The sequence below is a fragment of the Trichoplax adhaerens genome, genomic scaffold, assembly GCF_000150275.1.
Source record: "Trichoplax adhaerens TRIADscaffold_33 genomic scaffold, whole genome shotgun sequence".
Taxonomy (NCBI): domain Eukaryota; kingdom Metazoa; phylum Placozoa; class Uniplacotomia; order Trichoplacea; family Trichoplacidae; genus Trichoplax; species Trichoplax adhaerens.
This window is the reverse complement of record NW_002060973.1, coordinates 112,714-125,713: the sequence shown is the minus strand read 5'-3', so window position 1 is coordinate 125,713 and position 13,000 is coordinate 112,714. Positions and strand designations below refer to the sequence as shown.

Below are 13,000 nucleotides of genomic sequence, written 5' to 3'. Positions count from 1 at the left end.
AGTTCTATCGGACGATATCGATTCATTATGATCCTAACCTGAATTAATAATACTGAAATTTCAAGCTCGTTAACAAGTCTTTCAGCAGCTTAGTGCTAGCATTTTATACTGCACTTCACTGTAGCTTTCGAGCTCCTTTACTATTATATGTACGGTATATAACCCTTTCATGCAGTCAGTATGGCCAGTATGGTACTTATATTTTGAAATAGACTGGTTCTGTTTCGGTTACTAAGCAAGAAGTAAGAAAAAAAGAACTTTGTTCTTATCAGGATTGGATCTATGTTCGATATTTCATCTCACCGTCATTGCCATGCTATTTTGCCTACTTTAAGTTCTGCGTAGAGCGCATGGCATTTCATAAATTTGGTTATGAGAATACAACATTTAGCTTGAAAATGCAACTATGGATTAAGTTATTCATCCCTAAAAAATTTTATGAAACTGCTATAGCATTATGAAGGAAGCATATTGGCATAAGTATATGTTTAATGGAACAATGGATACATAATATCAGTATTGCTAGTAAAAGAGTCATTCAAAGAATAGCATCCCGATATGATAGAAATAGATCATATGCGTAGATTCTATCTTAAAAAACTAAATATCAAATTTCGATTCTTGTCGTATTCAATCGTTTCTGAATTTATGATTGTCGCATTTTCACTATCTAGTTTATAGTCAGTTGTAAAATAATTTCTTAGAAAAATACGTTTGGTTACTCGCTGAAGTACGTACAAACGAATCCATGTAGCCAACGATAGTTAGCTAAACAGACTTGATTCATCTATTCTAGTACCTTATCTATTTTTAACTAAGAAACCAATCGAACTACCGGATTAGAATAGGATGCTATTAAGTATAAGAGCAAGAATCACGCTTTGCGTCTAATATGAGGGTATGAGAATTTTAGTTACGTAATAATTATCCACTATGTAATAAACATTGTATTTTCTGGTGATATTTATGCCAACATCGTAGTCCATCTTTCAATTTTTTCTCCTTTACCCAACATTTCAATATTTTAGTATTTGACAAAAAGCCACGTTGTCCCTTGTTAAAGCTAATAAAGTGGATAAGATCGTAGTTTTACGCTGTCAGATGTTAAAAGTAACTGATGGCGAACCAAGATGTTTGGATAAAGTTAGAGTAATTCAAACACAAGTGTATACGAGCTGTGCTCGTACAGTACAATAATCACTAGCATTTCTTTGCTTGTCAATATCAAGCAATTTCATTCATTCATGGCACCCTAACTCGTATTGCTCTTGCAACAGTGGACATTTTATTTAACTTTTCTTGGTCTCCATTTTTAGCGAGCTACGTGAGTGGGATATCTATATACGCGTATAAGCAGACATTGCCTAAGAAACAGGAGATTGTTATCCTGATAGCCAATAGAGACTTATCCTTACCAATCAGCAACGATACAGTACAGTACGAGCATCATTCTAAGAAGTGACTTCTTACTTCTTGCAAACTGAACTACTGTATGGGTAGGTGTCCTAACTCACCATACGCTACACTACTGTTTATATTAACTTAGACAGTGACACGCTAACAGATGACCTTAATAACCATGCGTCATTTTTTGGCACAGTACAGTAGACTGTAGGGGAAGATTCCGGTACAGTGCTAGTGTAACATTAATACTGTAGGTTTCCTCATTCTGTACCTCTACAGACAGATGGACTTTCCGTGCAAAATGAGGTCGACAAAAACTTGTTGCTTACAGTACATTACTGTACTAGTGGAACATTACAGTAGGTTTTCCTCATACTGAACTGTACTGTACTGTACAGTGTACAGTGCAGTAGACCGTAAGAGAAGATAACAGTACTGTAGTGTAGCTCTACAGACAGACGGACTTTCCTTACAACATGAGGTCGTCGAAAAATGGCTGTTTACAGTGCGTAGTATGGACATGGATCTTCCGTGTCTGTTTTTTTAAATCACTGCTACTAAGTTAAATAACATCGATGACCTTATATAACTCTTTCCCAAGCAGAACTAACCGAATCTGCACTCCTAGCTGTGCGTTAAACATAAATACGGTATATAATGACTCTATTAGTCAGGTCTCAAACTTTTAACTTGCTATGTACAGTACTGTACAGTAATAAGACTTCACGGTACAGTACAGTATACAGTACTGCATTACTAAATTGAATAGAAATCAGCAACTTTAAAAATCAACCGTGGACATACTAAGGTCGTATCATAACGAAGTGTTTGAAGCAATACTTTGACGAGATGAGGCAGAAAAGGTCTGTCCGTCCAAGAGCGATCGGTCCAGGTCTTCTTCTACTGTACAGTACTGTACGTACAGTATCCGTCGTACTGTAGACTAGGATGCATACAGTACAGTATAGCGTCTCGTTCTAGTCTTCTGATAGCCATATCAATTTGGAGCAGCTACACGTGATACTACACTTGCTGACTGAATGCGTGACTGAAGACAACTGTAGTCAAATCGTTGTGGCCATTTCTTTTCTTGGATTGCTGTCAAGACAAATTGAATTTTCCGTTGTAGAATGAGTTTAATTGGAATGCTAAGGCCTCTGTGGCGTAATGCTAGGCCAAATCTTCAATGTAAAGTGCTAACAGAGCTTGCAAGAAATAATGTAATCAAATCTCATGTAAGTCAATGATCAATGCCATTGGATAGAGTTAAGTGTTGCAAGGTACTGCATGGAAGAATCATGATCTACTAGACAGGATAAGAATACCGGTTACATTTCATTTCGGTATAGCTCGCTCGCAATCAACCCCTACACGCAGTGACATTGGCAACTCATTGAAGAGGAAAGCGATATCCTAGCTCATTTGCAATAGTAATACGCTTATAATAGACGATATCGATCTGCTTTTACTGTATCGCATGGTTGGTAAGAATCTCGACAAGCTGGATGCGTGCTTGCATCCAACGCTTTGCTCATACCTTATGGGCTTACTAGCAATAGCGACAATTAGTGATCGGATGACGATATCTTACTACTAGATGACTCTTAATTGCGATATAGTATACAAGGCATTCTAGGAGCAAACTAATTGGCATCATTTCCTACTATCTGAACAATAATCTTTTTCCACTTTGGCTGCTATTCTACCTTTCAAAGATGACTTGAACTTATAGCTTGAAACGTACTGTAGCACTATACTGTACTATATAGGATATCGCACGTGTGCTGTCAATGTTGCAATTTGTCCAGCTGCAGTATCAGGTCATGCATATGACATTTTTTTTTTCCATCCAAGCATGGGAATCAACGATTCATTAGACATGTCGACTTTCTCCTCGATCACTATTGCTACCAAGCTGATCATTTGTACTCCATATGTATTCAAACTTGATAAAAGCAATCATAACGTAGCTACGTACACATTCTACGGATGGTCGTGCGGTATTCAATCATCAAGCATGATCTAGACTGACTAAACCTTCTAAATCGAATTTCTTTCTTTCTTAGGTTCCAAGTATCGCAACGATAACCAACCGATATTTATGCACTGGTAAGAAACGAAGGATATTGTAATTGATTATCACCTCTCCTTTCCCGACCGTTTTACTAACACTGTTAACATTGGATAGACTCATCACAGTTTTACCTTAAGTAAATGCGTGAAGGAACCGATCGTTCAACTTTCCAAATTTGAATGATAGCTATGCGTACGCATATATACAGTATAGTCTGTTGTAAACTGAAAAAGGTTCAATGTACTACACTGTGGTGAACGGTAATAATGCCACAGGTAAAAGTGGTACCAGTGGAAAACGGTCTAATTCCTAATCAGAGATTTAATGAAGGTTAATTTGTAAATTTTCCTTCTAGATTCTGTATTTGAATAAGTGTTGTAGCTTTAGGAGTAACAAATTTAGTTTGATTACGGTTTAATTTCACTTAGTATCTTCCAGTAGTAGACGAGTATCGTTAGCCCAACTACTGTACTTAATTCGGGTTGAAAATTTGACAATATACTGTAGCATAATCTTGTTCAGAATTATACATGGTAAGATTGTAATTTAAGTGATATATCTAGTTAGTGTTTTACGTCAGCCATTTTTACCTGTGCCAATTTTTACCGAAATTCACTTGACCGTGTCACCGATAATCGTTTACGGCACGCTACTGTCGTCAATGGAAACTAAAGTATGCATGGTAGAACTAATATTATTGACTTGTTGGTATATACTATAGATACGTAGTGTCTTGTAATCAGACCTCATCATTTCGTACACATTCGTAGCCTCACGTTCGGATAGCAGTGCTGTCATCATCACATTTGTTCTATCTGTGAATACAGTATATAGTAGCTACGTGTAGTTACTAAATTTATTTATGATATCTTGTTCGACTCTTAGATATTAATACTGAATCTAGCGGCATTCCGCCAGAATCGCGAAGTGGCTTAATAACGCATCGTTTTTTGGTCGAAGATTTGGTAAGTAAGAAATTGATAATGAGCTACCGATGTCATTTTGTACTTCTGAATCGTTTCTTTCCTTTTCACTTCTAATTTATAAGTTGTAATTTACCAATATATTGTAGCAACTGTATTATGTTGGAACTATTAGCCATGTAGGGCTTGCCTGCCTTAGAAAATTATTGTGCTGGCCTATAAGCTTCCATTCATTATTTGCATTAACAAAATTAATTGATTTCACTTTCAGTTTGTTAGTGGTCTGATTGGTCGTGCTGGAAATATAATTGGAGGCATTAGGTATAGTATACTATATGTGTATACCCACTAATGATGTGTACTGGGTTATAGGATTCATTTTCACTTGCAGTGACTCTGTATTAATGGAGCTACTATCATGACTTACGTTGGAATGTTGTGCAGATTGCTAATTAAGATAATTTTAAACATGTATAGATGATGGCAATAATTGTGAAGCATGTTATCTTCACTGCCTGTAAGATCTTATTGGAATGCTTTACATTTTAGGAAGCAGTCTGGATGCAGCATTAAAATTGAAGATTTCATAGACGAAGAGTCCTGTAAACGAGAAGTCTGTATTTATGGTCCTTCCAAAGACGTTGACTTGGCGAAAGAGTTAATACAGAGCAGGTAACTTGGCGCCTGCCTCACTTTTCTAACCATGCCTTTAGAATGCTTAATTAGTAAATATGTTTATGTCATTGTACTACTATGAGTTTCGGTACCTAACCTGACGTTAAAGTTACAATTGTAGATCTTATCAAGGCTTTATTTACTGTACTGAAAATAAAAATAGCAAATGTACAGAGCAATTATAAATATACGAGTATATCGTGCTATAACCCCGAAGCTATAGCTTGTTAAAAATGTATTTCTATTTCCTTACAGATTGAATATATTGCTAGAAAGATACAATGAAACAGGTTAGAAAGTGCTGTAATATTCAATTGCATACTCTTTCTAATTCTAGACACACAATATCATGTATGATTTATTTTTGTTACTTATTTCTTGTTATCAACAGGCAAAGCCTTGGTCAGTAAGCACTTATTAGTTGAAAATGATGTAAGTATGCTTTGTTTGATTGTATATAATGATATTCCGTAAAATGATAGAACATCGTCAACAATGATTTTCATTTTATTCCTTACAGCACGTCGGAGCTGTCATTGGACAACGTGGAAATAATATAACTAAAATTCGGTTAGATATAATTGATTATGATAAAATTGCATTTACAAATATGTATTTGCTAATCCTAGTACGAAGATCGCTTAATAATCTGAAGTATTTCATTAATAATTATTTTACTAGGAACCAATGCGATTGTCAAGTACGGATAGCTAGACAACCTCAACCTGGAACAACTACCCGTGCTATAGTTATATCAGGTGATCCTGAAGAAGTTGACAGAGCAATCGAAATGGTAAAGAACAGTGTAGAAAATAGACATGAGGAATAGTATCACAAAGATTCTGGCTCTAGTTAATTCAAAAGCTATTCGCTTTCTTCAATCTAGTCGCAATACAATCTTATTGTAATGTAGTTCTTAAAGAAGGATCTTTAATCAGCGATACAGTGTCTATTTTACATCGGTTAATTTAATCCAGTTTATTTGTAGCAGCAGTAATAGAATTCATCGTAAACTGGACCATATTGTAAATTGGCTATAAGTACCGCAATTCCATTAAAAATAAAAGGATTATATGGCATGTTTTAATATTTTGTTCAGTTTTTAGATCACACCGTAATAAGCTTATTAAAAGGATTTGGTTTAAATATATCATCGACTACATTTATTTCCTAAATTGCAACGTTGCGTACGTTTGCAATTATTTTCGATCAAGAAGGAATTATTCTTTGATTCAAGGTCGAATTTTTTATTTTAAAATACGTCTATTTGAGCAGATTATCATTATTGCATGGTATACGGTATTTTTCACCATGAACTTAGTGTGTATGGTACATTAGTTTCGTAAATTCCATGATTGTAATGCATTCAGTGCATGGCTCACAACTATATATTACTTGATTGTAAATAACTTTCATTTACAACGCGATTTGTTTCTGTACTGGACAACATCCGATAATTAATTTGAGGATACCTTGTCAAATATATCACTACTTGTGCGCATATATATTAACTATACTATATTTACAGCTCTTTTATTACTTAGACAAGTTTACGTGTAAATACCATTTATATGTAGAATTTTAGGTGTACGCATGCTAGGCATTACGAATTACAATGCATTGTGATGAATTCAACATTGACGCAAAAATGGCTATCTATAGCCGCATACATACTGTAATAATGAATTTAAAACAGCCAACATTAAGCCGATATATAGACCAGTATATATATACAATTGTTAAAGAGCATCTTACAAGTATTTAGCAGGGGACATGATAAATTGTTCAAAACAGTTTTTACTCGAATTGCTAACTTAACTACAATAGAGCTACAGTATATGATCTATTTAAGAGCAAAGCTAATTTACATAAAATTTGCTTCGTAGAAGCAGTATGCCAGAAGTAACATGGTTTTGTATTAACACTTAAAATTGCTAATTGAAGCTTTTAATTAAGAAATCAGTTGAGCGTGAAAGTTTGTATCCCGCACAACTTTTCAAACGCATTCAATCCTTAGACTAGAGTAGCACTACCCGTAACTTCAAATGAGTAGTATAATCGTCACTAGCGAGAATTACGTATATGTGTTATATATACACATTAAATGAATTGCGGTATTATTACAATGATATTGCAAGTAGCAACGTACAGTACCTGGATTGTTAAATACATACACTACATTCTCGTTTTATGAATAACATACCAGTAAATGAAAGTTATGTTAAGTAGCATACGTTAAAAACATAGTTTCATAAAGCTTACTTTTTAATAATTGCTGTCGATGAATATAGCTTTGCTATCAGCATCATTGTTTTGTACACATAGAAAAACCTATTGACATCTTGATTAGTTACGTATCGATGAATTTAAATTTTCGTAGCCATTTGGTCTTGCTAATTTTATTTAAAATCATGTCCTTTTGATGTTCGGTCCATTGAATTTGTTTACGGGTAATTGACTGTTGTTCGTTAACTATATCGGAACATAAGCTTATATATTTCTTGGAACATTGGATACCCAAAAAATTACAGATTTTCGTTATTTCCGTGTCAGGTGAATTTACAATTTCATTGAGGTATAATATTAAGGTTTGATTCTTGTACATACGGTAAATTTTTTTGTTCGCTTCCACTGCTTTGAGGTATGCTCGTATTCTTTTATTTAATAACACTTTGGTCAGATTAACCTATCAAAAATCAGACCTTATATTAGCATTATTGATGGACATGAATTTCTGAGTCAAAGAAAAGTTTTCACTTAATCATCATTACCTGATCAGCTTCACTTAAATTAGTATCTTGCATTTTGCTAGCTTTTTTTCTGGCTTTGGCTTTTAAAGTCCGTAGAACTTGAGTAGCTATAGTATCAAATGGATTTCTCAACACCATGATGAATTTAATGGGCATACCAATAAAATGACGGATACTGTCAACATTTCTTTTTGCTTTATTAAAATCTTTAACATAAGCCTGGGTTAAACGTTGTCCACTCATATCACCTATAATCTAATAGAATGGATTGGTATTAACTCTAAAGCCAAATTTCGACTGAATACAATTATTTGCAACTGTGATTGACTATTTTAATGTTAGCGATATGGGATAAGGATACGGAAATGTAAGTCAGTAGATAGAATGACTGCTTAGTTATTTGAAAGTAGTTAGCTTAGTTATACTATGCAAGATAAGTTACCAGGTAATACAATTGAATTTTTTTACGGTTATTCTTGTTTAATTAATGCGAACAATTATAAATCAATTCTCCTAACCTGAATATAATCTTGGAAAGTACCTTGGTACAACTTTGGAACGAAGAAATTTCGACGATTACCAGCTAATTTCTTTCGATTGCCATTTCGATCTCGCGATCTTTCGTATAAAGCACGGTATAGATCTTTCTTATCATTTCTCCAGCTTAAGTTTTTCGACCATCCGCCTATAATTGCAGTACATATCAAAGACAGGATGTTATGAATACTAGTATAATATTATTATTAAAGATTCAGCGACTAAGCATTTATTTAACATCGCGATAGTATTATTAATACCATCAGTCAAGACGGAAATGGGTAGAGTATACGACTCGTACATTTACATATTTTGCAACAACATAATCATCTATGAGCTATCAATTAAACTCATTTTTCGCTAAAGGACACTTTGCCATGACAGTAAATAGTATGAAAATAACAATCTAACATTTGTTGCGATATTATGTGATTCCAAACTATGGTTAAAAATGTATAATATTAACAATCTATTTATCATCTTAGCCAACACAAACGATCGAAAATAATTGCCATTCCTATGTGTATAGCGTAGCAAGTAGGGAATAGGCAATTACTTGTGCACACGATAAGGATCAACTGCAATAGACTAAAGTAACAGTATTGTAACGTCTTGAAGGGCTTGCCTAAACCAATTCTGTTACATCCATTACTTACCAAGAATATTAAAGTCATGAGCTATAGTCATGTGCGGGTGGGCATCCATAATAGCTCCAACTAAGCTTTGTCCTGATCTTGGAAATCCACAGAATAAAACAAATGATTTCAATTGATTGTAGTCTGAGGGGCTTGGTAGACCTAAGCTATTTTTGTTTTTGCTTCCAGTTCTCGTATTCTTGATTCCTTGATTACTATTGGCTTTAATCACAATATCATCGTTGCGCTTGAATTCATTGATATTTCGATGATGTTCTTCATGTTTTTCTTTTGATGCTCCTTGTTGGACAGTATTTTCATCTTCTTGATTAATTGGGTTTGAATTTTCGTTAGAGAAGCCGTCTTCTTTTAGAGCAATTTTTACACTAGTGGGTCGAGTGCTAAAGGTAAAATCATACAAATTCGTATATCAGAAAAATAGAGTTAACTCTATCAGGAACGAATGATATCCAAATTGAATACGTCTGCTCGTACGCGTATATACTATAGATTGCTTTACTACAGACGTAAAAGCTATAGTATCGACCATAAACTACGATTTATGGAATAGTTGGGTGAGCATGGGCTTATGCAATAAGGCGTTGTGTGTTCGCCGCATTTCATACTACAGTATAATAGAGTGGCGTAATATATACAGTAGATGATCACGTTCAAGATGGGTCCCATGAACAGTGTATTTCTAACAATGACGACAGTGCTATCCATGTATTGAAGATGCCGTTATTATTAATAATCATGAATCAGGTCAATATGGTTGCATCGTTTTATCTTCACTTGGAATATACATTACGGTTTAGCGACATAGCCTAGCGAAGATGTTCTTTCTAAATCGACAATGATTAAGGTTGCATAACTTATCATCATTGAATGGGTTTCAACCCCTCTGTATTCTAGTGCCTACATTTCAATAAAAGTAAACATAGTATCGCATTTTATTTTGCAAGCTATTGCTCCATTTTAATAACGTTGCTTACAGTAACAAACAAAATAATCACGTATTAAAACATAAAACATAATAACCCTATCTAAGTTATTCATTGTTCCCATTGGTAATGGCGTACAACTATATCTGTATAATATACGTAATTTCAGTTACTTTCTAATCCATTATGTTGATATATTGTTGATTGCCAAAAGAACTTTATTGTGTAAGCGAGGATATCGTAGTTTGTAAAAAATAAGTCATTCTTGAGAGTTGCGATCATTGATATTACGTGATCGATTTTTCCCACGAATTATGTGATGTAGTCAATGTTGTAAGAGTATGTATGTCATTGCACGTAATTAATATTTTTCCGTGAATATCTTGTTTTGGCACGCGTAAAAGAATTTCAATTGAGGTAGCATTTATTTCATCGTTAATATTGTACGATGATTCATTAGGTAATAATAGCGAACTTAGTACGTAATCTTTCCCTGGAAAAAGAATAATATTACGCCGCCGACATATTAAAATCTGTTTACAGTTCGTTAGTTATGAGTTGGGTGGAAGGATATTTCGTCATACCAGGCCTGTTGATTTCAAAAAATGAACGAACGAAAGCACTTGTTTCATTTAATTCCACTTTGATTAATAATTTAGTGTTTAACAGTGAATACAATCTTTGCCAGATATAAAATCAACTGCTACTACAGGTCAAACTACAGTAGAGTAGAAGACGTACCCAATATAGCAATTGCAAGTTATACCACATTAATTTCGGCAGGCACATTAAAGTCGGCATCTAAATTATTTTTGCCTATTCTACATAGACTACAATGCCCAAGATTGATATTCTATATTAATTTATAATTGACGACAATTGATTAGATTGTGTAGTATTACCGTATTTTCTTCTAATTTCATCTATTTAACCGTAAATAATTTCAATGCCAACAATATGACTGTAAGGGAGATATCAGAAAATTGATAGAGATAAAGCTGCCTAATCCATTGACTGCATCCATGAAATGTGTAATTTGTAATCAAGAATAAGAAAGACGAATACCTTAGAATAGCGCAAAGGATAAATAAGTAAAAGATATGAGTACAATGTACATCTCTTGTAACGCACATGTCGTATTCGGCTAAAGTGAATAGGTGATTGCAACGTTTGTATATTTTTTACAGTATTCAATTTGATTCTCTTTCATAAAGTAGACGAAGATAGAATTCAAGAGTTAATTACAAACCAAACTAAGTTATGTTTGATGGCTTCAGTACAGTAAACTATCATTGTGAGTGATTGTCCTGTAATAAATGCACCAATTCGATGAAAAGATCTTAATAAATTTGAAATTATTTATGGAAATAACAGTATGAAAAGTGTAGTAGGGCAAGAAGTGTTGATGAATATTAATAAGATTGGATTTGAATTGTAACTCGTGTCTGGTAAAAATGGGCAGTACAGACATTTTACAATCTCTTCAATCATTGGCAGGTGTTACTGATAAAAGCAAACATTTTGCCACACGGATCCTATCTGATCTTGTTACTTAAGTCAATTTATTTAAATATCAAAAGGTTCAATTAGCTTAAATTCCCCTCTAAAACGCAATTTGCCGACATGACTTCTTTTGAAATTTATACTGCACAATCAATCACAAAATAAAGATAACAATAATAAACAATAATAAGCCAAGTATAAGCAACGTTAGAGCAGCCTCATGAAATTGATATTGTAATGCTAGCACGAGGTTTCTTGTCCATGTTGGATAAAATGCTGTAGATAGTTAGTTGCTAGGAGCGTCTAAGATTCTACTTGGATCAGAATAAGATGAACAAATGCTATAATATATTGAATTTAAGTTGTTTATTTTATTGACATTTTATGGCTGCCTTGATAAAAAATAATGTGCTACTGCTTTATTACATTAGCATGAAGTTTACTTCGACATCACACTTGTACCATGTTCAATAATAATAATAAGCTGAAGGATAGTCCCTCCAAGATTTTCTTACAACTCATATCGCCCGTTATCAACCATACCCGATTATCGGATGACTATGGATCCCATTTATGTTTGCTTCATGACTCTAGCACTCTTGCATGTTTTTAACTCAGTTAACGGTAATAAAGTTGGTTAATGCTAATATTAACGGGGATATTGGCAAGCGGCCTAATGAACTCTTTGAATTGATGATGGGATTTCTAAGGTGTGATTTGTGATCAAATCGTTTACTGTACAGTATATGGTAATATGGATAGAGACGATTGTCGTTGCATGTAGAATAAAGGCTGATGTTGTAGGTTTTGATACGATTTCAAATTAACTTGCAGTTGTTATTTTCAATTACAATAAGTTGCAAATGGAAACGAGTATTATTCTCTAACTCAATATTACTGCGTGCTATAGTAATGTACTTAATCTAGTACAATAGGACGATTGTATCCTGATTGCATGTTAAAGTTGAATACTTTAAGGAGTAAAAAAACATTGGAAGGGGGGAGGGAAATAACGATTTTACTGTAGCCTACTCGCCGGTAGATATTCATAGGCAAGAATAGCTTGTGATTATTCTGTAGATATGAGGATACTCAGGTTGAGTAAAAATGACGATGGATTGAAAGAAATAGGCGTCATTGAAATTTATCATCAAATCAGTAAATTATGATGGAATGATACTTACTAGGAGATATTTAAGTAAGAGATGGTGATGATTGCAGTCAAGAGCAAGGATAGAAAAATGGCAGTTAGACTGTATCGAGCAAGACGTGCTAATCGACGACGAACCAAAATGACCATGGTTGCTGTCGGGGCCAACAATCGATGCTACTATAGATGGTGATAACCTGGTTTTCATCGACTATTGGATAACACTTGGAGTGAAAGAAAAGCCGACTTCCATCAGCTGCAATATTGTATTAGGATAACTGTCTGTATTACAGTAGGCCAAAGATTCAAAACTAACGCAATCAATGGATAGGATTGCTTGTCAGAGGCGATCTCGTAATAAGCGACGCAAAGCAATTAAAAGACGGAAGTAAAGACTAGGCATGA

General features: G+C 34.2%; 2 protein-coding genes across 2 annotated transcripts; one reads left to right on the top strand and one right to left on the bottom strand.

Annotated features, from left to right (window-relative positions):
• Positions 1–2,253: 2,253 nt before the first annotated feature.
• TRIADDRAFT_64399 (expressed hypothetical protein) lies at positions 2,254–6,199 on the top strand (the record flags this gene model as incomplete). The annotated part of the gene is made up of 10 exons (XM_002117944.1): positions 2,254–2,267; positions 2,534–2,639; positions 3,471–3,513; positions 4,364–4,443; positions 4,673–4,722; positions 4,951–5,073; positions 5,332–5,366; positions 5,468–5,508; positions 5,597–5,646; positions 5,758–6,199. 10 exons carry the CDS (start codon positions 2,254–2,256, stop codon positions 5,903–5,905), a joined length of 690 nt encoding a protein of 229 aa, XP_002117980.1. The 3' UTR covers positions 5,906–6,199.
• A 1,227-nt stretch (positions 6,200–7,426) lies between these two features.
• On the bottom strand, positions 7,427–12,745 carry TRIADDRAFT_61995 (uncharacterized protein; the record flags this gene model as incomplete). The annotated part of the gene is made up of 7 exons (XM_002117924.1): positions 7,427–7,762; positions 7,848–8,081; positions 8,345–8,511; positions 9,020–9,399; positions 9,810–9,916; positions 10,709–10,772; positions 12,630–12,745. 7 exons carry the CDS (start codon positions 12,743–12,745, stop codon positions 7,427–7,429), a joined length of 1,404 nt encoding a protein of 467 aa, XP_002117960.1.
• Positions 12,746–13,000: the final 255 nt, after the last annotated feature.